At 52.5% G+C, this 24,957-nt stretch overlaps 3 protein-coding genes across 7 annotated transcripts; 2 read left to right on the top strand and 1 right to left on the bottom strand.

The window, feature by feature from the left end:
• The first annotated feature begins 2,104 nt into the window (after window positions 1–2,104).
• On the top strand, window positions 2,105–9,355 carry LOC119099361 (UDP-glucose 4-epimerase). 2 transcript variants are annotated; one of them, XM_037222496.1, is made up of 8 exons: window positions 2,105–2,256; window positions 4,204–4,339; window positions 4,772–4,884; window positions 5,691–5,804; window positions 6,152–6,331; window positions 6,499–6,679; window positions 7,590–7,762; window positions 8,437–9,355. In XM_037222496.1, the coding sequence occupies exons 1-8, from the start codon at window positions 2,236–2,238 to the stop codon at window positions 8,614–8,616; spliced, it is 1,098 nt and encodes a 365-aa protein (XP_037078391.1). In that variant the 5' UTR covers window positions 2,105–2,235; the 3' UTR covers window positions 8,617–9,355. The 2 variants fall into 2 exon arrangements, with proteins under 2 accessions (XP_037078391.1, XP_037078392.1); XM_037222497.1 differs by lacking the exon at window positions 2,105–2,256 and adding an exon at window positions 3,019–3,115.
• A 1,760-nt stretch (window positions 9,356–11,115) lies between these two features.
• LOC119099360 (protein FAM210B, mitochondrial) lies at window positions 11,116–21,168 on the bottom strand. Of its 4 annotated transcripts, none has more exons than XM_037222491.1 (4): window positions 20,815–21,168; window positions 19,940–20,066; window positions 19,237–19,537; window positions 11,116–11,337 (listed from the first exon to the last, which is right to left on the bottom strand). In XM_037222491.1, exons 2-4 carry the CDS (start codon window positions 20,043–20,045, stop codon window positions 11,118–11,120), a joined length of 627 nt encoding a protein of 208 aa, XP_037078386.1. In that variant the 5' UTR covers window positions 20,046–20,066; window positions 20,815–21,168; the 3' UTR covers window positions 11,116–11,117. The 4 variants fall into 4 exon arrangements, with proteins under 4 accessions (XP_037078386.1, XP_037078390.1, XP_037078388.1 ...); XM_037222495.1 differs by having other exon boundaries at window positions 20,893–21,168; XM_037222493.1 differs by having other exon boundaries at window positions 20,897–21,168.
• A 772-nt stretch (window positions 21,169–21,940) lies between these two features.
• LOC119099068 (amyloid-beta-like protein) lies at window positions 21,941–24,607 on the top strand. The gene has a single exon (XM_037222121.1). It carries the CDS (start codon window positions 21,997–21,999, stop codon window positions 23,806–23,808), a length of 1,812 nt encoding a protein of 603 aa, XP_037078016.1. The 5' UTR covers window positions 21,941–21,996; the 3' UTR covers window positions 23,809–24,607.
• Window positions 24,608–24,957: the final 350 nt, after the last annotated feature.

Below are 24,957 nucleotides of genomic sequence, written 5' to 3'. Positions count from 1 at the left end.
ATCCGCCCAGTGTGGCCTATCAGAGAACTCGTGCTAGAACAAGAACATCCCGCTGAAGTAAGCGACCCAAAACATTCCTCAAAGCGCCGAAGCTTGCGTCCTTCGGAGGAGCCCATTTTCAGAGAAGCTAAATACGTAGCTGAGATAAGGTAGCTGTTAGGGATACGTTTTCTCTGCTTTTGGAATCGCAACATTTCTGGATCATTTGTCTTATCATCCTGTTTGTGAGCTGATCTCTACAACAGCCAGAAGAACAAGTCTTCATCCGGGTAAAGCCATAGTTTGTGCCGAATTAAAGGTGAAGTGGAATCGGATGGAAAGATCGCTTCATTGCGAAACGCGATTAATGTAACCCAGTCGAAATGCGAAGAGGTGTCGTCACACAGAACACTACTGTTGGGTCATTTAGAGAAATGGGCAGGTGGGGCAAAGCAAATCAAGGGCCAAAACACCTCACTTGTGATTAGCAGCACGCCTACATTTGTACGAATTCATTCTGAACGGCTCGCATGGCTAATAGCTGGCTTGAGGTTTGCATCCATTCACGATGGAGCACAATTGATTGCATGATTAACTTTTCTCCGCACGTCTTACCATGCACTTAGTGTATAAAGCCTTTTTTAGAGGTCACAGAAAGGTTTATTGGGCTAGCGCCCACTCCCAAAATATTACTGAGGTCCAGTTTTGTTTTGTGTCTTTAGCGTTCAAACACAAAAATAGTCAGATAGATCCAAATGTGACTAGGGTTCAACCGGAGCACAGCGGCCCCTGTGGGGCCTACACCTTTGGCCTAGGTACTTCTGGTTTTCCCAAACAGTGAAGCAGACATCGGTCTGTGAACAGCCTTTAAGAGCTGATATCATACCATAGAAAGCCTGAGAAGTGATGTGGATAGCCATGTCATGGACATACTCGCCATTCGATGCAAGAAATACACAAATTATGCCTTACTTTCATCACTTTGAATTTTTATCAGTAGCTGTTGTATTTTCATCTTGTGTACATGCATTGCTTACGATGCATTCATAGCTTTTATTTGGATGCATATCAAGTCGGTGTGATCAGAACAGTGGGAGCTATGAAACACAGAAATTGGACAAAGCTGATTTATCCTTGCTTATGTGTTGCAGTAACTCCAAAAATTCTCGTCAACCCTGTGCAATTGTGAAAATGCGATAGTTTGGTAGCTACCAACTTTATTCGCTTCAATGTAGCGTGTGAAAGTGTAAAACTGTCTGTGACTTCGGTGAATTATCCGCGTTGCAATCCTTTAGTTCGGATTTGACTAGTTCTCCCATTAGTTATCATCGCAACGCATGACATTCGGTATATCTCCAAACGCCTTTTCTTTGTTCCTTTTCAGCAAGTCTTCCAGTTCACTCCGATAACTGCTAGGAGAACCACTTTTGTCATGTAATGAACGCTGCCGAACGCCTTCACGCACCGTAATCTCCCCGGATTCACTCGCACCATACCCTGTGCAGCAGTGGAAAAGGCTTTGAGGATCTCAGCGCCAGATATTGTGCGGCTGCCTGTACATAAGTAATATCAGTTATAGACATGGAGATATCAAGTCTTAACTGCCCTGCAGTCAGAAGCATCCAAAAATAAATGAAATGAAAGTCTGACACAAGGCGCCGTACGAGAACTGCTGCTGCACTGCGGTGCAGTATTAAACCCGGCGGCGCGGCTCAGGCTGGGAAAGACGAGTCCGCGCCCTCAGCATTGAACAGTGACCCTGCACTCTTCCACAGACAGCGACAACACGCCACCACACAATCGGAGCCTCCTCAAACACCGCCTATAGATAGCCGGCGCATCCGGCCAAACAAGGCGGGCGCCGTTCCATTCCGTTTACTCGGCGGCATCGCGCGAGCACAGCTGCGGTGAATTCGGCCCGACCGTGAAGGGCCGGGTCACCGACGGGACACCCGGCCACCTCAGATGTTCGCCGCCCAGCCCCAAGGTCCGTCTATTTTCGCCGTCGTCGCGTCCGCATCGATCTTCATGGGCGGCGCCTGCGCCGACGCCGGCGCCGGCGCGGCCGGGGAGGGGGCGGCGCGCGCGGCGCCGGTGGTCGGGACGGGGCGGGGCCGGGGCGGACGGGCGCCGGGGTCGGGTCGCCGGCTCCGGTGGCCGACCGACGTCGATCAGCAGCTGACTGGGAGCCACGTCGTCAGGACGGGTGGGCACCGGCGGCCTGCCGCCCAGCCGAGCCGAGCCTCGAGGCCAGCGATGGACGGCCCCACTGCGCAGGTAAGCTGCGCCGCTCGCCGGCCAGGCGACCCTGCACGCTCCGCACTGGCGCCCAGCTCAGGAGATGTCGTTTGGAGGCGAGCAACTGCGCGTTCGAGATGCGGCCGAAGGTGTCTTATTCTTGAAACAGGCCGTCGATATGCTGGCGTGGTGAGCTGAACGAAGTTCAGTAATTCGTTACCAAGTGTCCTCATGGTGATGACGACACGACAAAGACATTATTATCGACCGAAAATGACCACCAACACCTTGATCTGTGTTTGTCCGCGTATGGACATTAGACACACCACTTGGTGGCGTATCTAAAAGGGTGACAGCGGCAGGGTGTCGCAACTGCGCGAATATGCCATTACGTGCCCTTCGCACTCAACGGGCAGCGACTATCTAATCCTGAAATCGATGGACACCATGACACCATGTGTATATTAGTAGAAAACATGCATGGCAGTGGCGATCTGCTCACGCCAGATTCAAGGCCGGTTCGCGGCGTGAGGAGAGGACCCGCCGGTACCGTCGGCGCCGCCGCACCGCGCACGTGAGCGCCGTGCGCCACCAGCCGACCGGCAGGGCGACGGCCGGCCGGCCGGTCAGCTCCGATCAAGCCGTCTGATCGGTCAACACTTGACAAGTAGCACACGGCGGGCAGATTGGGAGGCGACGGGCACTGCATGGCCGGAGAGCGGCCCAGGTCCTCGAGATAGTGTCGCGCCCGATAGCTGAAACGCTTGAACCCACCTGAAACCGGTCACTCGCCGTGCTCACGCTGGACGCCCCCAGTCGTAGTGTGAGGCGCGCGCTCGGCCGTCTGAGAAGGAAGACAGACGCAGTTGACCTGCACTGTCCAGCTGCCGCCGGGGCTGTGAGTAACGCTATGCATAAGCTTGCACAGTTTATTGTCTTAGGTGTATCGCATTGGCCATTGGTGTTTCAGGTGGGATTATGTTCTCGACTGAACAAAGCAATAAAACACAATCCTCCTTGCACAGTACTTAGATCGTGCTGAATTTACAATCTTCGAGGCTAGATTACACTTGAAAGTAAAAGCAACTGACGCACCCTTTGATGAGTGGATAGGTACGGGTTTTGATTCCCCGCGGTGCCCACCCTCCCTGCCAGGTTGAGAGGCAAGCGACGCCACATAGCTTCAGCGACAGAGCGTGTCGTAAAGCCCAATGCCACACACACCTGAGTGGGCTGACAGACTTCGAGTTCCAATCGTTTCGGGTTTTCGCCATGCATGACGAGCTATACTGCCGCCTCAGCATGACATCGACATTGACATCATCGCTGACAAGGCACTGTGATTCCTCCTTTTCAAAGCACGAACGCCCTGCTGCGGACTCGCTGAGTCGGAATGTCGTAAATGCACACTTGCCGTGACACTTGTGGATTCCTTTAGCGGGGGCTGCCGAGCCGGCGACATCCAGGGGCGACGCTCACAGCTGCTGCCCCGCGCGGTCGCGTCGCGCCCCTGACAGCCGCACTTGCCGACGCCCCGCCGGGGAGAACGCGTTCGAAGAAAGGCACGTTTCTGGTGCGCATCTTGTACACGGGGATACACTTGAAGCGTACACGGGGATACACCCAAGGTTTAGTCAGACAACTGTCGGTTTCACGACTGTAAGGATTTCATTGACATTCCATGATTTGAACGATTAGCGGTCGTAATAATTATGGTCAGTGGGTTAGCGGCAGAGGAAAGTGGCGCATGTCCTGCTTATTTCGCAACACCATTTGGTCTCTTTGCAGCACAACAAACCTGAATTTACACCCGTCCTACCCTTTCAAATTGTTAAGTGTCAGCGCATTCGCCGCAGGGAGCGGTCATGTTCAGCTGGCTGGCGCGGGCTGGACTGGCGGGCCCACTGATTCGCGTTAGAACCTTCTGGACACTCCCTCACCCCGCCCACCAGAATCTGACACGCCCTGTCCCAACCTGCCCGCCAGAACATCGTGAACATGTCGTCGGAAGTGATTCTGGTGACCGGCGGTGCTGGCTTCGTCGGGTCACACACAGTGCTCGAGCTTCTCAACGCCAATTGGAGCGTCGTGGTGATCGACAATCTCGTTAACGCTGCCAAAGGTATGCTCCTTTTCTAGATTTGTTCTTTACTGCAATGCACTGTACTGGAAAGTGTTGTCAGTCATTTTACGTTTTATTTTGAGACCAACAGTGGAATGTAGCTCCGAGTCCTGTTGCGAGTGAAATAATTGTTGGGTTGCAATGGTGTGTAAGTGTTGTAAAAATGAACGGCAAACTCATTGCATTGCAGTCATGTTTATTTTTTTGACCATGTGCATTGTCAGAGCACTATTGGGTGCCGTTATACCATGATATATAGTTTATGTATCTACTACATTTGATAGGATCGTTTCTTTCTAGAAAGGACGACTGTGTACAGGTCGTAAATGTACTGTCTGCGTATGCAGAAGGGAGAGTGTCGTACACTGGACTGAATGGAATGAGTGACTGGGTTCAAAATACTCCCGGCATAAACTCTTCACCATCCGCCAGGTGGCTCCAAGCCGGCCAGCCTGGAACGGGTGGAGAAGTTAACTGGCAAGAAGGTCGAGTTTCACGAGGCAAACCTCCTGGACCGATCAGCTCTCACCAGGGTCTTCAAGCTGGTGAGACAGGGTGCCCAGCATGGATATACCGGAGATGACAATCAGTGGTGAAAGGGGCGCCTCAGCACCCACATTATGATTATAACAAAACACCCGGGACATGCAAATGCTTCAAGGATGTCTTGCCAGGTTAAAATATGATGGCAACGCTCCTTAATTAACGTTTTAAGTTCCGGGAAACATCTTCAGGTCCCTTCTCTCTTCAGTCGCCACTTCATTCTTAATCCTCATAACGCCCAGATAAGATGCCCCAGGTCTCTCCAGGGCTGCAGGACATACTGCGGCCGTCAGCCACGAGCCGGCTTAAGTGACGCCCTGGCGGGAGCCCCGCCCGAGCGCCCGCACAAACCCCAGAGGACGGTCCCTGCGCGGGGTTAGTAGTTAGGGTTAGCAGTGGGCCACGAAGGTCATGGTATTGTCCCACCACCTACCGTCCTACTCAATCCTATAGCCCCAGAACGACAATTGCTGGTCAAGAGGGCCTTAATCCGAGCCAAAGAAAACAAAAGCAAGGTTTGTTAAAAGTAATTAGCCCGGCAATTTTATTTGCCGGTAATGGACAAGTGCTTTGTGGTGTCGCAGTGCCGCTCGAGTAACCCAACCTTGAAAACGCACAGCAAACAGGCGTGCCCACATGATCCGAACGTATTCGGGGCAGCAGTGGGAGTGGAAAAGCACCAGAAACTGACGCGACCAATGCCGATTTGGAAATCGATATATCCATGCATCGCTATGGGGTTAATGTTAAATATACCCAAAACGTTTGGGGCACGTCCTCCTATCTCTATCGTGACCGCCTGTTTCAGTACACCATCCACACAGTCATTCACTTCGCCGCTCTGAAGGCCGTGGGCGAGTCAGTAGAGAAACCTCTAGAATACTACAAGAACAACATAAACGGCACTACCACGCTGCTCGAGGTGAGCGAAACGTCTTGAGCATGCAAATACTTGGTAACTTTGATAGAGACATGAGCTCATTAGTGTTTTATTTTGCCACTTTTTAGCATTCTTGGCTTGTTGACTATTTCCACACCGTAGGATGTGACGCTTACATCAATACGTAACACGTTCACATTGCACTGATGTCGAATTTATTGAGCTGTACGTGACTAGCTTAATTGTCATTAGATGTTATTAGATAAGATATAATGTTACATTTTGAGACGTCCTGAGCCCCGCGCTTTTCAACATGATACATGGTGGCGCTGAGCAGTGACCCCGTGACCTGTAGTCCAGTGACCTGACCTGCTCGTGGCCGCCGGCAGGTGATGAGGGAGAAGGGCGTCAAGTCGCTGATATTCTCGTCGTCTGCCACTGTGTACGGCTGTCCCAAGTACCTCCCGGTCGACGAGAAACACCCCACCGGCGTGGCCATCACGAACCCGTACGGCCGCACCAAGTACTTCGTGGAGGAGATACTCAAGGACCTGTGCGCTGCCGAAAAGGTGGGCGAATCTGCTGCCACGGTGGCCGGGTCCACGTCGCCAACTGGTCTGTGTGGGGTTGGGGTGCGTGGAGACCTCGGGCAGCCGTTGGGAGCCTTGTCACAAGCACGGTCGACCCGCCGACCTGGCCCGCTCCGCCGTCTATCGGGCGTGCCGCGCTGCCGCAGGACTGGAGCGTCACGCTGCTGCGCTACTTCAACCCGGTGGGCGCCCACGAGTCGGGGGACATCGGCGAGGACCCGAGCGGGCCGCCCAACAACCTGATGCCGTACGTGTCTCAGGTGGCCGTGGGCCGCCGGCCGCAGCTGCAGGTGTTTGGCGGCGACTACGACACGCCAGACGGCACAGGTAGGCAGGCGTCGGCCGCACACACAGGGGCCTGGGGTCGTCTGAGGTGCCGGTGGGTGTCATGACATCACTACTCAAGTACTACAGTACTACAGTACTACTCATGTACATCAGTACTACAGCAGCTCTTGCCTACAGGTGTGCTACGATATCAGTTTTACACGACATTACTTCAGCTGCCAAAACACATACACTACGTGAGTGCTATACGACAAACTTATGCTGCAAAAACTTTATCAGGCATTACTTTTACAGCATAAATCTTTGAAGTAAAATTAATGCCGTATATACGCAAAGGCTGTATAAGCTTTTGCAGTAGACGCAATGCCTGGTATAAGTTTTTAAAGCATAAGTTGTGTCGTGTAGCACTAATGTCACGTATAGGTTTTTGCATCAAAAGTAAAGTCGCATAGAAGTAATGACTGCATGTGTTTTGCAGTAGAAGTAATGACGAGTGTAAACTTTTGCAGTAACAGTTTTGTCGCGTAGCACTAATGTGTATTTGCATTGGCAACAGAATTAATGTCGTAGCACTCCTGTCGGTAGTTTTTGCTGTAGCATTAAAGTGGTGGAACCGGGCCGGTGATGGCCGCAAACGCAGCGGCGTGTGAGGTCACCCCAGGGTCGCTCCAGGGCGCAGCGTTGGGGCACAAACCTGCAGCGGTGTTCTGTATCTACATGGTGGGGGAGGGGGCAATGACGTATGCTGATGTCTTTGAGAACCATGCAAAAAGGGCGTACAACGAGCCGAGCTACGTAGCTCCCCTGCTTTATCAGACACGTCAAATGACAATCGGTACAGCACATCGACTGCCCAATACACCAGTTCCAAACTCATTTCCAGACCACCGGCATAGATGTGTTCCGGTCACGTAACTGCCTGACCTTGATCCGGAAATATGCTCGGCAGGCGTGCGTGACTATCTGCACGTGGTGGACCTGGCCCGTGGCCACCTGGCAGCGCTGCCCAAGGTGTCCATACCGGGCTGCCACATCTACAACCTTGGCACGGGCAGCGGCTACTCTGTTCTGCAGGTGATAGACGCTTTCCAAAGAGCCTCGCGACAGAAGATAAAATACCAGGTAAGATACATGCCAGGTGCCGTGATGCGCGTTTCATGTGCGTGTTATCCTTGCACAAGTCCGTGCTTTTCGAAATAACAAAGCCGCTTTGCTTGATTGCGAGCCAATATAGGAAATTCATTTTTAGATTGAAGCCATTTGTCGACAGTTTACAATCCTCCCAGTTCTGAAGGTATGGAGCACTAATGAAGATTGCTATCGCGATTTTAAATGATAGCCATCATGCGGTTTTGGGCAACGGTCTGCCGGGATAAGAGGGTGGATTACCAGTGAAATTCAACCAAACCCAACAGTCTGCAGTTGTACTGGCAGCCCATAGTCACAGGCGTTTCGGTGACCCAACGACACATTCTTCCTCAATGTTTAACAGGATTGGCTGTTCGGTTTCGGTTTCGATAAGCGACGCCTGGTTGTGAACACAGCAGACGGCGAACCGTTCCGTATCAATTTTATCCCGTCTCTCGCGACTCAGCTCATGCATGTTTACATTCAGGTAGTAACGTATCGATTGGAAAGCTTCTCTTTTTGTGACCAGCCTGCCTCGAGATAGCCCGAGCTGTGCCAGGGTCTCTGATCGTGGACGGCGCGTCCGCTCGTTGCCGTGTCGCGCTGCGACCATGTCCGCTGCCCGCCCGGGACCGAGGGCTGACGCGCCGCGCCGCGCCGCTCCGCAGGTGGTGGCTCGACGACCAGGCGATGTGGCCTCTCTGTACGCCGACTGCTCGCTCGCCGAGCGCGAGCTCGGCTGGCGCGCACAGCTGTCGCTCGACGACATGTGCGCCTCCGCCTGGCGGTGGCAGCAGAAGAACAAGTACGGCTTCTCGCCACCGTCCGATGGTGGCGCTGATCACTGAGGCGGCCGCCGCTGACTGACGGCCAGCGCGCGGGGCAGCCTCTCCGGGTTCGCCACCATCAGCTAGTGATGAGCGCTTAGAGCCGCACAACCCATGTCGAGCATATCGTCGATGACGACCTTCCGGCGGCCTCGTGGCTTACAATGTTGAGTCACTTGAACGGTGTACAACTGATCATCAGTCCCGGGCTATGGGTGGCGGAATGCCTGTAGACACTGCACAGCGAGGACCAGTGGCCTGAAACATGCATAGCTAGTGTAGACAGACCGTGTGTTGCACATGAAACCATCCTTTAAGGCGGTTTGTATCAAGCCACTTGTGTATATTCCCACAGTGCAGGGCACTACTGCGCGCGGTGCAGTGTGAATTGTTAGAAGCTGGTAGCCCATCCAGCCGGGAATCGTGTAGCCCTAGTAGGGTTGATTTGCTGCCATGCCGACCAGTGCTGACGTTGACGTGATCACAGCGTCGTTATAGTTGAAGCTGTCTCTCAGTGGTAATGGACGAGCGAGCGTTGGTGCTGCGTCGAGGCCTTATCGTGCAACATGCAAATATACCTCAACGAGGAAGTTAGTCCAACTTTGACACCGTCAAAGTATTGTCGTGTTAAGTGCATGGTAGGTGGTGGACGTGTGCATAGAGTTAGGCGCGATTTAGTGGCGATCAAAGCGAGAATTTCGCCAAGGTGAATGCTCACATGTGTTCAAGATGCGAACGAATATAAAAGCGCGGTGCTGTTGTCATTTTGTGTGAAAACACATAGGTGTGTTTCTGTCATTGGGGCTAACGACGCACTCAGCTGCTGCGGCTATATGGCGTCACCTGCCTCTCGCCCTGCCAGGAAGGGCGGGCATCGCGGGGAATCGAACCCCGAGTCTCTGGTTTTCCAGACGCGCAGTGGCTGACGCGGACCCGTTAGCTGCTGCACTGCCCGCACCCCCGAAAACACATGCAAATATCATAATTTAAGCTAAAAACAAGCTCCATATGACGTCATAACGCACTTGACGCTACCCTGATGTACAGCTACAGCCCGCGGCGGGTCGACCACGTGACTCGCCCCAGGAACGGACTGGGTCCCCAGGATGCACATGAAGCGCGCCGTCGCGTGCAGGGAAACACATCAGGCGAGCCCAACATCGCGCTCTCAGTTTATAACTGCCTCGTACTGCGTATCTGCACTTGGTTCCATTTGGCTGCATCCGTCATTTGTGATGCCAGAAATGATTTGGATCACAAGTGCAATGCAATTGTGAAAGGTCGAGCCCTTTTCAGTTTTCTAGCTACCGCGCGACGATGTGACAGGACTACCATATTGGCTAGGTAGTAAACGTGTGAACCAGTCAAACCCTTCTCTCTCATGCTTGCCCGCTGCGGCGCCGGTGCACGAGCGATCACCTGGTCTTGCTGTCCCTCACCGCGAACCAATTGTGAAACTCCGCATTCAATCCAGTATCTTTGTCATGGTGGTCAACGTGGGAGATGCAAACTATGCGCATGCAGAGCGTTATGAACAGTATACATGTTCTCATGAACATCTCATAAATTAGAAGGTAGGCGTCTAGGTACGCATCCACTCGTGGGCTAAATATTCCAACAGAACTCCTGGCGTAGACTGAAGGTGAGGCACAATATGTCTTTCGAAATCACGAACCGTTGTAGAATGCGGACGTAATATATTGAAAGTTCAGACGAGTAACATATCCTCATTATTACAAAATCAAGGCAAAAGCAAGCATACCCTTTCAGGCACCGGCCATTACCTACACCTTACCACCAAAACCCTTCACAATGGCTCTTTTATACGTAATAAAGACACAGCCAATCAACCATCTAATAAACCACCACAACCTACTAACTAATCCTTGACAAGTGACGGGTGGCCAAAGCAGTACCCTGAAATACGGCTACAGTAGCGTGCATCGTTATCAAAAAGGCTCAAAAACATAGCCCCATTTAAGGCAGATTCGTCTGACCAAATGCCCACCGGATTTTGCACCCCATACTCGGAGCGTGCCCATGTTAAGGCCACGTACGATCCGAGGCATCACAAAGTTAGTCTACAATGGCCCAGCTGCCTCAAGGATTTCAGTTCTGACAAGGACACATGTTTCCCACTGGTGTACACCACCGATCTCACAACAGCACTGGGACAGCAAAAATAATTCCTTCCTTGGACGAAGCCCTAGTGCCATCAAATGACCAAACCGCCCGGGCCAAAAACTATTGTCATTCGGTGGTCAGTTCTCTGGATCGCCGCGTACAAAGTAAAAAGGGGTCACAGCGGCGCGGCGCCACGAATATTGCGCAGTCGGTGGTGTGACCTTACGATGCCCCGGGCAACAACACACGGGCCTCACGTCAGTGGTGCACGTCCACTGGCGTGATCGCCGCGAAGAGATCCCGCGCCCGGTGTCGTGAGTTCAGGCCCCCACACGGCGGTGGCGAGCGGGCCGGGCGCACCCCGAGGCTGGCGCCCGCCCGCTGTGCCGACCGTCGGGCTAGTCGCTCCGCGGCGGCGGCGTCTTCAGCAGGCCGCGGCGGCGCAGCGAGCGCACGATGAAGGGCGTGCAGGCGAGCGTGGTGGCGATCCGGGCCGGCGCGAACACCTTGTGCACGGCGTAGGCGAGCACGAACGTGCTGCCGCCCGTCACCAGCTTGCTCTGCGCCAGACTGTCGCCGAGGCCGACCCAGCGCAGCAGGCCGACCACGTCCAGACCGCTGCCGGGCAGAGCGGCGCACCGCCGTCAGTACGGGCAACACGCTCCGGCACGCAGGGGTGGAGGCTGCAGGGACACGCTCCGGGCCACTGGCTGGCGAAGGCAGGCGGAGACGGAGACACCGGCTCCACACCGCTGGCGGTCGCAGAACGCAGCTGCAGTCAGGGGAAACTGACTCCGATCGACGGTGGGCACAGAGAGGGGCTGTGGTCACGAGCGACAGGCTCCCGAAACAGTGACACGACACTGGGGGCTGCCGTCAGGAGGAAAGCAGAATATTCCGGACCAATAGTGACCAAAGATAGAAACTACAGCAGGCTCCAAGCATCTGGTGAACATGGCGATAAACTAGGGTCGGGGAACAGGCTACGGAAAATGACGAGATTTGGTGTCGAGACAAGCAGACAAACGTAACCCGCACGCCTTACGCAGCACGGGACGAGCGAAAAGACAACATATGCGAGAGTCACTGGTTGCCATCGTGTACATGCCAGACACTGAGCCCATGGGCCTAGACACATTAAGCAGATGATACCATTGTGCTAGATCCCTGCTCCGGAAAATACATTTCCTTCGAGCCTTGACATGCGCAGGTCCATAGATGTAGTATTCGCACGCGAAATCATAACGACTTACCGCTTGAAAAATGCTTGTTTATAATTACAGCCAGGCTCAACAAATTCAATCGACAAATATGGATTTGCAATGATTTACGGTTGTGACCCTTGCGACCAAAAATTTGCGACAAACACGCAAAAAATTGGACGCCTATTGACCGCAATGACTTAAGCGTCCCTGTTGCCTTAATGACCTCTCTCGGTATACACCACAGCATTACATTCGAGCTGGATCTCAAACACAACGACATTGGTTGCTTCTCCGCTCGATGGCTGACCCGTTAGTGAGCTGTGACCGGCAGATTAGCCCACACTCATCTGTATTCAATGCACGGGGTGCACACTGTGCATTGGCCTCCTGTCACCGTCAGCTATGTTTGTTGAGATCTGACAGGAATCCTCAAGCCCCCCCCCCCCAAAAAAAAACCGGACAGCTTATGGTTTACGCACGACAGCACGTGCACGTGCACGTGCTGCACTGCACACATCGATCCACACCTTCGACGGAACGACTGTCCGTTTTCTTCTACTTAAGAATTGGATAATATCGTGCCACTGCAACACTGACTCGGCGAGGTCTGAATCCATCTTCGACACGTGTCCTTCAACTATTTTGCAACTAGAAAATCACCTTGTCCATGTTAAACGAGCTCGAGCGTGGGACGGGGAACAATTTGGCCCCAGCCCCTAACGTTTTTACCGAATAACCTCAGAACAGAGCGCCGTAGCCACGCCCAACACCGTACAACTGTGGACTATTCGTGTCCGATCATTTGGTATGACAAAAGAGATACGCTAAAGGTCACTGACCTGTAGCGGGACAAAATAAAGTCATGGATGTCAGCGAAGGCAATTCCGAGGACAGCTCCCCAGCTGATGATGCAATTAAATATTGCAATACACGTTTGAGAAGGTTTCTCCGGTAATTACCTGATAGAAATTAGGATCCTGACTTACATTAACCTCGGGTTAGACATGAAAGTTTAACAAATGCCAAAACTAGACCGCCATTTACGGAGAGACTTCATGTAAGCACTTGCTGCAAGAGGCAGTTTTCGACGCCACTTTGTAACTCCTTTATCACAAGAACCTCAAGATTCCTTATTTTTGACGTCATGAAAGTCCGAGGAGGATACTGTCCTAAAATGGTCTGAATGGACCAATCTTTTCCTTTCAGGACCATTTCTTAAACCTGATTGCACATTCAAATATCAAAATAATCTCAAAAGATTCAGGCCATTTTGACGTGATGAAGATGCAAAGTCGTGGTGATAATGCAACGCTGCGGGGAAAACAGATCAGTCGATTTGTAGCAAATGCCTGACAACCTACACGTGCAAACTTTTCCATAATAGCGCTTATTATTGCTGAAAGCTGCATAAACGTGCGATCTGCGGCCGCACACTACATAACTGACCGGACAAAATGACATCTTTGATGTTTATAGGATCGAAATGTCCCAGGTAGCATGACACCACGCTATAATGTAATGTGTAACATGGGAAGACTTTTTCGGGCAGAATGTTTCAAGGTCACCTTGACATTCATGGCGTCATAATAACGTCATTCAAACTCTACCATTTCAAAAACCATGCGGCGGTCAAAGGAAATAAAAATGTAATGGCCGAGGGAATTACATCTGGCGTTCGTGAGCGCGGTTTCCAGGTAAGACGGCCGTCAGTTGGCTCTGAACCAATGTTGTGAAAGGTACGATGACGTAACCAACTTATGACGTATCGAGCAGCATACCTATTAAACAGAAGAATTGCTTTGTGTATAGCAGTCTTCCCCACCTAAAAATATTCCATCAGTTAAAGGTGAGCTTCTTCATCATGTGTCATGCTTGCTTCGACATCTTCAAATGTGAAACAATATCTCTATAGGGAATGCTCCACATTTATACGGGGTTTTGAAATGAAATGGCCATTTTGAAGACCCCTCGGTGCTGTTCACAACGCTTCTTAAGACCTAAGGCCCCCTAGTTTCCGAGCAGCACGCCGCGAAAATGGGGAGAGCATTTCTAAAAGAGTATTTATCACCTTGGCATTCATGACGTCATAATAACGCCATCCATATCCTGCCATTCCGTACGCCATGAAGCGATCGAGGCCAAGAAAAAACATAACTGTCGATGCGTTCATTTCTGGTGTTTGCGGACACGATTTCCAGATACACGGCCGCTAGTTGGCTCTCAATAAATGTTGTGCCAGGTATGATGACGTAATCAAACCATGACACATTGAGGAGCCTATTTACTGAATAAGGAATTGTGCTGTCTAGAATAGTCTTTTTTCACTTAAAAAGCATACACATAGTTAAAAAATGAGCTTGTCTCGTCATGCCTGATGCTTGCTTCCATATCTTCAAATATGAGACATGCCCTTTCAGTGGGCAGAGCGTTTCTGGCTGGTACCGGCAGACGATAGTTCTAACCTACACAAAAGCAGACAATTTAAAAAACGGCTTTAATGCGAAACGTGATCGATATAGCCCAGCCGAAATGGGAATACGTACGACTGTGCAGAGCATTACTGTTGACCGTATAACGGAGTGGTCACGTGGGGAAAAGTCAAAATAGGCCCGAGCATTTCACCGGTGATTATTTATAGCGGCACGGCTATATACGTATACATTCATCCTAAGCCGTTTGCACGCGCCACGGTTCGCTTGGGGTTTGCAGCCACTCACGATGGAGCATAATTGATTACATGATTAGGCTTCCTCCGAACGTCCCACGACACCAAAGTGTTAGAAACCTCTTTTAAGGTCTAGAAATGTTGCGATCCCAAAAGCAGAACTCGTACCCCTAACAGCTGCCTTATCTCAGCAACGTTTTTACCTTCTCGTAAAGAGAGTTCCCCGGAAAGATGCCAGCTCCGGCGCTTTGGGAAGTGTCTTGGATCGCTCTGCTTCAGCAGGATGCACTTGTCCTAGTCCGAGTTTTCTAATAGGCCACACTGGGTGGATGCACGTTGGAACTTCTTACTACAGAGCCTGTGCACCTACAACAACCCGTGCATGTCGACTTCAATTATCGCAACCTCAGTGATTACAGCGCACCTCGGACAAAGACTTGCCTGCTGCAGCTGGTGTGGTGGAACGTCGGTCAACAAACGCCGCAGATTTTCAAGATATCGATAAGGACCATGCCGAAACTGCAGGCCAGAAATCAGTGTGATATGGACGCTCGCCTAAAAATACGAAATTACAGTGAGGGCAGGCGGAACTAAACTGAAACCGCTGCTAGTTTAGTCAGGCCCGATATAACGCAGTCGACGGGCAGACAGGATTGAAGCGCGCAGTTCACATGTCTGATGGCGAGCTTGACACCTCCATCCAGTCAAATGTCCCAAAGCTTCGTGTATTTCTATCGGCCAAATACAATATCGGCTTCCGATATTTTAATGCCTCCATCCAGATAAATGTCCCCAAACCTAGTTTCGGTCATCCAAATATAACATCAAGTTCTGATGTTTGGCCTGCCCTACTCAAGAAGGCCCAATAATCACACAATTCCCGAACAAAAACACACAAAATAAACCCAAATCATAGGCGGCCCAGAATAATCGACAGCGCCCAGACTCCTAATCGCCGTGTCTTCATTTAGGTGTTGGCTCTCCTGTAAACTGCCGATTCGGGCGGGTCGGTGTTTGTAGCAGTGGTTCTCCGGATGGTGCCGCTCCCAGAACACCTCGACACCAGCCAGGTGGTGCTGCTCGCCGGGTGCAGCGGGAGCTAGCCGCGCTGGCACGCTGAGCAGGGCGGAGCCGGAAGCTGCGCCAGCCATCCGGTGTCGGGGGTCCGCGTGTGCCAGCAGCTCGGGGGACGGGGCGGCCGACCCTGCCGGCCGCATCACTGCCGCGACTCGCCGGCACCAGCGGCCGACCGTCCATCCCTCGTTCAGGCCCAGATCAGGCAGCGGTAGCCACTGCGCGTGATACTGGAGTCCGTTCTAAACGCGATGTAAACAGAGCGGGCGTTGAAGACGGCCGCCGGCCGGCGTCTTCCGCAGTAGCGGCCAGCTCCAGCCAGGAAGAAGTAGTCATACCGGCAGTAGGAGCTCGACTCCAGCAGAAACCGTGGACAAAACATTGTCATACGTCTTCCGCGGGTGGCGCGCAGGTAGTAACGACAGTAGAAGCGGTTGGGGTAGTTGGACGGGTGGTTCGGGGACTGGATGACGTATCGCCCCGGGCGGAGGATGAAACGGCCGCACCTGATCAGCCTTCGACCGCGATGCCTGTCGAGAGCGGTGACCGAGTCGTCTCGGGCGCCGGCGCCCTGCTCCGCCGCGCCGCCAATGACGGTCAGGTTCCCCGGCGGCGGCATCCTCCAGCCCTGCTCCTTCACGCTGTCGCCAGCGAGCTCGCCGCCGGCCGCGTCTTGAAACTCCTCCCTGTCGGATGTCAGCTGCTGGTCCGTGTAGAAATCGAGGTCCATCGACGCCTTGGACTGGCTCCATTCACCGGCCAAGCTATCGTCAGATGGTGTCTTCGTGGCCTGGTACTCGACGGGCGAGGCGGCGAACGGCCGCCGCAGCTGACTGGCTGCTGGTCCAGCGACACATGACTTCACCAGGCAGACTGTCGCCACCGCCGACAACAACCTACCGCAGTACATCTCGACTACTTAGTCTGTGCCCAGGCTCCTTACTTCTCTTCGCCGCAGACTATGATGGTGCCTGTGGCGGGGCGGCTTTTATACGAGATCGGCCACCCGAAACAAAGGCACATCAGCCACGTTTTAAAATATTGGATCATAAGTCATATACTACGCAGGTCGCAAATGCGTCATCGCCTTTGAGTCATAAGCATCAAAAACGTGCAAAACAGCGGCAGCAGCTGTGAGTTGTTTTGATCACAACAACCTCCGGACCATGCAATGGCCATTATTTCAGATCACACGGACGGGTCATCCAGTGCTGCCGGCGCCCAGACGTTTTTGCGCAGGACCTCGCGCATCTGTGCCTCCGACTGACACTGCGTATTAAGCAGACTTCCCTGTGGACCGATGAGAGCTAATCGCAAAGGCAGCGTTGTCGTTAGCAACGCCCTTTATCTAATCAGCGAGGTGTCACTATGAAATGTATGTGACGAGGCCATGACTTTAGCCGCCAGCCGGCGTGCCGACAGCACTGGACCGACCGGAGCCCGAGCCGGCCGAAGCCCGAGCCGGCCAGAGACCGAGCCGTCGGGAGCCCGACCCGACCGGAGCCCGAGCCAACCGAAGCACGAAACGAGCAGAGCCCAGCCAGCCGGAGTTCCCCGCAGGCCTGAGCCCGAGCCGACAAGAGCCCCGGGGCCCCCCCCCCCCCCTCCGCAGGTCGGAGTCCCGAGATTTCCTCCGCAAATGGCGTCTGAAGAATACGGAGGATTCGAACCTGACGCTTCCTATCCACCTACCGACGCGTCTGGTATGCACCCAATACAGATCGCATCATCGCCGCCGTCTCACACAGACTGAGGCGGTGTTCAGTCTGTTCTGCACGGTCACCAGCTGGAGATGGACCGCGTCCGTCTGAGCAGGACCCACCAGCCCAGCGCAGCCGGGGCCCCGCCGAGACTGGGACCACTTCTGCCACAGCGCACCGCTGATGGACTACTGCACAGCTCCACCAGCTTCCATGCAAAGGCCATGCTCTCCCTGAGCACCTGGGACGCTGGGGAGGACGCACACTGCTCCACCGTGCGGTCACCAGCTCCAAGGTTACTCGCCAAGGACGCGTTGGGCCGCTCGCCGGCAGTCAGCTGATGAGCGCGAGGTCCGTAGCGACTGAATACATCTGTGCGTTTCAGGGGTCCTTCTTCAGAGGCCCACGTCGACCATCAAACATACTTGCGTTTTCCGCAGGGATCAGCGTGATCGTTTCCAGCGAATAACAGAAGCTTTTCCCGAAAACCAGCGAACTTCTGTTGAGTGACAGAAACAAAACAGGTTCCACAACAAGTTCCCTGGGTTAGCAGCTGTCAATATCAGCGGTTTCAATCAATAAGTCGGCCTAAATCACCTGTAAAAACAACTTTTACTATTCCCGCAGATTTTGTGTGACTTCTTCATCATCAATGTGGCCCAATACAGACGCTCCACAGCCATACAACGGTCCATATTCTGCCCTGTTGCCAACATATTCGACTTTATCGGAATTGAGTCCTTAACTCAGTAATTCTCCCTTGGCGCCGGAGCGGGCATGGGCTCAAGCTTGCACCGTGTTGTATGACGCCAGTCAGAGCCAACCCAACGCGATGTCAGTCTGATCCAGTGTAGACTCCGTTGGAGCGCAATCACGCCGAATCTGCCTCCGACAGCTCAGAACTCGCGTCAGACGTGTGGTCGTCCCTGCCCCACTTGACTGGCAGAGCAAACAAATGGCACGGAGCACCAAACACCATCCGTAGCCGTCACTAACGGAATTCCACAACGTGACGTCATCTTCTCACCATCACACGACGCCGAAGGATCCGATGCATGAGGACGGCATGGTGGATGAGCTGCACCTGGCCGTGAATTGGTGGTACCGTGGTCAGTGACGGCACACACACACTGCAGTGGCTGGTGTCCGCCGCTGGCCCCGTGTGCGACGGGCGTAGATGGGAGGGACGTACCACCGATACCCCCAACCGTCTGCACTTCTAGCCTCTTTTTGTTTTTGGCGGGAGTTCTCGGGCGAGTCGACAGCGAACGTTATCCTGCGTCAGAACCGGCCCCCCGACTAAGGCCGGTTAGTCTCGGGAGATCAAACGACTTGCGCTGTTGTTCCACGAAAGTCAGAAACAACCCAACACGATGTGAGTCTGATCCAGCACAGGTTCCGTCGGAGCGCAATCACGCACAAATCTGGATGGCCTTCTGCCTTCCCATTTTATACGTCTTTGAAATACTTATTCATTTTGCGTAAGCTGTCCACATCCTCGCGGCCTCAGGTTAATGCATAGTGACCTTAAAACTGGTACCACTGGCATTGTGTAACCAGGCGCACAATACGTGTGTGTATGTGTGTGGGGGGGGGGGGGAACTGAACAGTAAAAATGCAAAAGCTATCCCGAAAATATGTCAAAAAATGAACTTACCTGTATCTGGTCCACTTTCTTCTCAAAGTTAGTGTAGCCCGGGGCGGACGGGGAGGAGGGGGAGGGGCTGGAGACCAAGGTGAGGGGAGTAAGCCTACATCCCCTGTCATAATTCGCCGGTCCATAGCTCTGATGTAGCCAAGCTGGTATGTTCTGGTAAATTAGTGGTCATTTCAGTGCTGCGATCTGGCCCCATGGGGACGGGCCACCACTCACCTCTTCACAGCGAGATAGAAAAAGCCAAGCGAGGCCAATGAGATCGTGACATGGAACACGATCACGGTGCCTCCGTAGTCTCTGACGGCGAGCTTGAGCCGCTGGCGCTGGCTGGGGGTCGGCGGGTCAAGGTCGGGCCGCGGCACCGATGTGTGCAGGGCTGCCGAGGTCGGCGGCCACGGAGCGCCGGACACCGCGCGAGCGCCGGCCGGCGAAGCAACACCAGGCCGCGCGAGAGCAGGTGAAGTTCCTGTTACCAATCGTGCTGGCAGATGTCGCCCGCAGGCGAGGAGGCGCAGACCTGGAACAGTCATTACATATAAATCTGATGGGAAAATGTGTCAGAAAATTGAAACAAGCTAGGACTTAGACAATAGGTGAAAACCTACTGCAATTATGATGATTTATTTTTGGGGGTGCCTTTGCAGAAGAGGGCTTAACAAACACATCTAGCACACAAACACATGCCATGTATATGTTTTAGGTGGCCAAAGATGACTAATCATATCACTTACACAATGCAATTGTACAGGTACAAGTTAACATTGGATTAAAACAAGATTTAGACCTTCATGTTACATAGACCCCATGCACATGAAAAATAATCCTGCATGATTGAAAAATGATGCCTACAATGTTGGACCCAAAAATGGCACAGATAACCTTACAAAAACATCAGCAAATCAACACACTAGAAACAAACCTTTATTGATGGTGATATGATTCCTGACATTTTGGGAGCAAGGCAAAATGATCAAGGCACTCTTGCAGTAATGGCCTATGAGAGTGTGAAGTGCTTGTGCCATCATTGTGCTATGTTCTGATCAGATCTGGAAAGGATGTGGTAAAATGAGCATCAGACTAAATGCATTCCTCCTACATTTTACTCCCTGTGCATTTGACTGCAAACAGCCATGCCCTGTCATTCTGCACAACACTGTTTTGTTTTACAAGGCATTGGAAACTGTGAATAAACTAGCTGAATTACAGTTGCAGGCAACATACCTGACATACATATGCCACAGGTTTTAAGACAGGTACAAAATAATGTAGCAGTCCAAGATGTAATCTATGCCACCATGGCATGGATGCCATTTCAGCCAAAAGTAGAAATGACAAGGAGTAAAGGGCTTAAATCTGGCATAATGAAGCATAAACAATTTAGGTCCTTGATTATCTGAAATGCAATTGTTCCTATTTAAGTAGCCTCCATACAGCACTACAGGTTCATCACATAAGAAGTATCACTCAGGAGTGGAAAATTGAAACAAAAATCATGTGAGAGAAGCAATCTACTCTTGCATAGATGTTTCTGCCAATATTCCCCCTGAACTTGGCAATACTAGATTTAGGTTCCATGTATACTTACAGCCTTGATATGGTAAATTGAGTCAATGGTCATGGCATACATTGCTACCTTAAGGGTGTGTGTCCAGCCAAATCTATTCCTGGACAGTGGACATTCCATCATTATTTTGGTGAAAGGCCGGATACTGTACGCGACTAAATACTGAAATCACTGCCTACTGCCCACCCCAACGCTTTACTCAGAGATAGATTGGGACGATTCCTACGCACCTCTTCTACGCAGATGACCACACAATTCTTCTATGCGGTAAATGGGGTTATATGTGGTCAATGGGATTATATAACCACCTGCCTGACTTTCCATGCGTCCACTTGCACGAAATCGCGATTTCAGAAGAAAGCCGTGCTGTTCATAGGAAAACAACAGGCCTCGGCACACGTCATAGGACTTGTGAATTCAACGACAGTGTGTGTACGTCTCTTCACTCCAATGATTTCATCTAAGGTGGCACTTGAAAAGAAAAGTTTTCATGCTAGCGTCTATATTAAGTTCTCCATGTACGTCACTATCATGTTCTTCGTGCCTGTTTAACGACAGCGATTCTCATGAGTCAGGCAATCCCGAACCTTGTTGACCAATATTTGCAGTTGCCAGCTGATGTCTCTTCGGCTTTTCGCGTTTGGAGGCATTTTGTTGACTCTTCGTTGCTTTGACGTCATTGGTATGTGTTTCAATCGGGAACTCCAGACACAACATGAACAGGCTGGCTATGCGTATTTTGGTGATTCTGCACAATTTTATGTGCATAGTCGTACTTACGTCCGGGTGAAGCTCGAAATCAACTCTGAATTCAACCAACTTTGTGGAGAAGTCGGGTTGGAATCGATACATTTTAAGTTTTCTGGACTTTGAGTTGAAAGTTTGGTTTATTTCGACATAACCGATATAGTTAGGTCGTTTTTATGTCAGTCGTTATAACTGATACTTTTAAGCTACAGGATATATTCATAGTCTGACAGTTAACATATCGCCCACCGTAAAGGTATCTCTCACCACCATTTATAATCTATGCTCACCACCGCCTGTGTCCGAGTCTTGCGCTATGCGGCTGTTTCGTGTTTTTGGGTGAGTTGAGTTTCGTGACGACCGTATACCTGCCTCGATGTGCGGAATTAAACTTTAAGCCTGCAGAATCGCATAGAAAGACGCCACGAAATTATCTAGAGCTCCGTTCCATGCTTATGAATATAATCTACGGCGGAGCTCCGGTGATGAGAAGTTGGTGACCATTGAAGAATGTTCTAGTGACGTCACTGTTTGGCCTTGGTCAAATTGTGAGTAAATCGCGTATGACTCCAGCTACTATTGCCATAATAGAACCTTGTTCGTGGTCGTTGGAGTCTCGAGTGGGGTGGTTTGGGCGGCGGCTCTACGTCACCTATTGGGCAAGAATGGAGTGGAAAAGCAGCTTATTACTGGCTGCACTGTGTTATTTACATGTCAGTTGCATTGACGGTTATGTCGAGGCAGTTAGCGCAAACGTCGATGCGTCTCGGGCGCGGTCAGAAAAGCAGGTGGCCATGATCTGTGACAAAGGCGGCGCACGGTACCACAATCAATATATGGACGATACTGGGCACTGGATCACGGACTTGGAACACAATAAGGGATGCCTGAAAAGGAAAAGTGACATCTTGGAGTACTGTGGACTGGTTTACCCCGATTTCGACTTTGTCAGCGCTGTTGAGTCTACGCACTCTCACTTGATTGAAAACTGGTGCAAAGTTGGCCACAAAAAGTGCAAGGAGACACTGTGGGTAAAACCCTACAGGTGTCTGGCTGATGATGTCAGATCTGATTCTTTGTCTGTGCCTGACTCCTGCAGATTTGATCGGATTCTGAATGAATCACTGTGCTTGGACTTCAATGGCTGGAGCAGGGTCTCAAATCAGTCTTGCAAAGACTATGGTATGATACTGGATAGTGTCCTGACCCATCAGCCATGTGGTACTGGAGTCTACAATGGGGTGGAGTTTGTCTGCTGTCCAGGAGGCAAAAAGAAGGCAAGTTCTCACTTTGGAAAAAAGTCTGCAGCACAGGCCCCAGCCTCAGAGATGTACACAGAAGAGATCACGTCAGAGCCTGACTCAGGTGATGAAGAAAGTACACGGGACCCCTACTTCACCAAGTTTGATCCTCGCATTGAGCATGATGCTTTCAAAGCTGCTGAAAGGAGACTTGAGACAGCACACCGCAGGAAGATCACCAAGATCATGAAGGAGTGGACTGAGTTGGAGGAGAGGTACCAAAAAATTAAAGACAAAAATCCCCAAAAAGCTGATAAGTTCAAGCTCAAAATGACAGAACGGTTCAATAGGATGATGAATGCTCTGAAAGATCAAGGATCTGCGGAGAAGCACCAGCTGATCGACCTTCACCAGCAGAGGATCATCGCTCACATCAATGAACGCAAGAAAGATGGCATGAAGTGTTTTGTCAAATCCTTGAATGAGCAGCCACCATCATCAGGCTCAGTGAGGAGATGTTTGAGCCACCTGGTCAGAGCCTTGTACAAAGACAGGCATCACACCATTTCCCATTACAACCACCTGGTCTTGACCAACCCCAGCAGCGCACAGGCCCAGCAGGCTGCCACAGTGGAGCACTTGCACGACATCCAGCGCATGGTAAATGAGAGCGTGCAAATGCTGGACCGCTACCCGGACATCAAGGCTGCCATCCTGCCAGACATAACGCGACTGTCTATGGAACTGCGCGGACAGCAGTCCACTCCGGCTGAGCTGGTGTATCATGCCACCGACGCCGACGAGGAGACGCCCAGTGCGCCGGCCGCCACCAGCGCCGCGGACGCCTCCTGGACATCCGACAACGCCAATCGGATTGACATCGACGTGGAAGTGGAGCGGCGCCCGCAGGCGCTGGCCGAGCGGCGCCTGGAACCGGTCGTGGCCCACGTGCAGGCGCACGAGCACGTGCACGGCGAGGCGACGTACCGCGTGCTGGGTGCGGTGCCGGCGGCCGGCAGCGGCCGCAGCATGTACGTGACGGTGGCGCTGGCCAGCCTGGCGCTGACCGTGGCGCTGGTGGCCGGCGCCGTGGCGCTGCGCCGCCGCCAGCGCGCGCCCCACCGGCAGGGCTTCACAGAAGTGGACCAGGCGGTGACGCCCGAGGAGCGCCACCTGGCCCAGATGCAGGTCAACGGCTACGAAAACCCCACCTACCGGTACTTCGAGAGCAAGTAGACGGCGCCGCGCCGGCCCGCGGCCCCCGGTCGGCGCTGCTGGGCGGCGCAACCGCGGCTTACCACGTGTGGGCGCGCCAGGGCTGGCACCGCGTAGTGCTCGTCGCGTCGGTGTCCGCCGATTCCGTTCGGCGTTCGATGTCGAACTTGAGCCCTCGCTGTGTAGTGGCCACCGATGCGTCAGTAGAGCAGCAGAGAGCTACTGGTCACGTGCTAGCTAGCCAACCAACCATGTGTACGGCTATTAGGTCTATTTGTGCATAAGCTTTTCATGTAGTGTTGCTACTGCAGCTGGCAGCTGCTAGTGTGTATGTTGCATTCATTACGGACGTCTGGCAGTTTCGTCTTGACTAATCACCTTGCGCCAGAGCGTGCCATATTGTGTCATGTCGACGTGACCCTTTTACCGGCCTCTATTGACGTTAGGTGGAAGACTGACGAGATTAGTGAGGCTTTAACGGAGTTTGACGCGCCGTGTCGTATGTGGTAGCTAATTGACATTCCTACACGTTCTGTTGGGCACCAACTGCGATCTCGACTGCAGTATGTAAAGCTTTTAGGTGCCGCGGCCCAGGCTGCTCTCTTTTATAGTTTTACATTTGCTTTATTTCTTTTAAGATCGCGAGCCCTTTACGCTCGGCTTTGTTCAGGGTGCGGGTGAGGCGCACGTCGGGCTTCATCGGTTCGTGCTCCGCCCAAGAGCCCGTGCCGCTCGTGGTGGTATCGGTTCGCTCCGTCGTCAAGCGTCTGTACTCGGTACTTCCCTTCGGCTCTGACTTGTAATAAACGCACCCAGCCAGCCGGCTGTGTAACGTCAGCCGCCGCTGCCGCCGCCGCCGTATCGACCGGCGCAGCCTGTCGTCGATGCGGCGCCCGGTGGGAGTGCCCCCTCCCCACTCCGACGCCACCCGGGCGTGGTGCGAGGACGTCACCTGTCTGACGTCATGGTGACTTAGCACAGTGCCTTGAGTCTCTGGAATTGCTCGGCCAGGTGGCATCTCTATTGGTTGCTTGGCCATGATACCGACCATGATAACCAGCGGAACTCCGTGAACGGTCCGGGCAGAAGAGATACCAGTTACTGTTGCGATCCATCATCGGCTCCGTTTAAAGCGTAAAAATTGCACAGCTCAACGGTCTGCAATCTCGC

Source organism: Pollicipes pollicipes, unplaced genomic scaffold (assembly GCF_011947565.3).
Source record: "Pollicipes pollicipes isolate AB1234 unplaced genomic scaffold, Ppol_2.1 Scaffold_4740;HRSCAF=5597_pilon_pilon_pilon, whole genome shotgun sequence".
Classification (NCBI taxonomy): domain Eukaryota; kingdom Metazoa; phylum Arthropoda; class Thecostraca; order Pollicipedomorpha; family Pollicipedidae; genus Pollicipes; species Pollicipes pollicipes.
The sequence above is the reverse complement of the archived record's forward strand: the minus strand, read 5'-3'. Positions and strand labels throughout refer to the sequence as shown.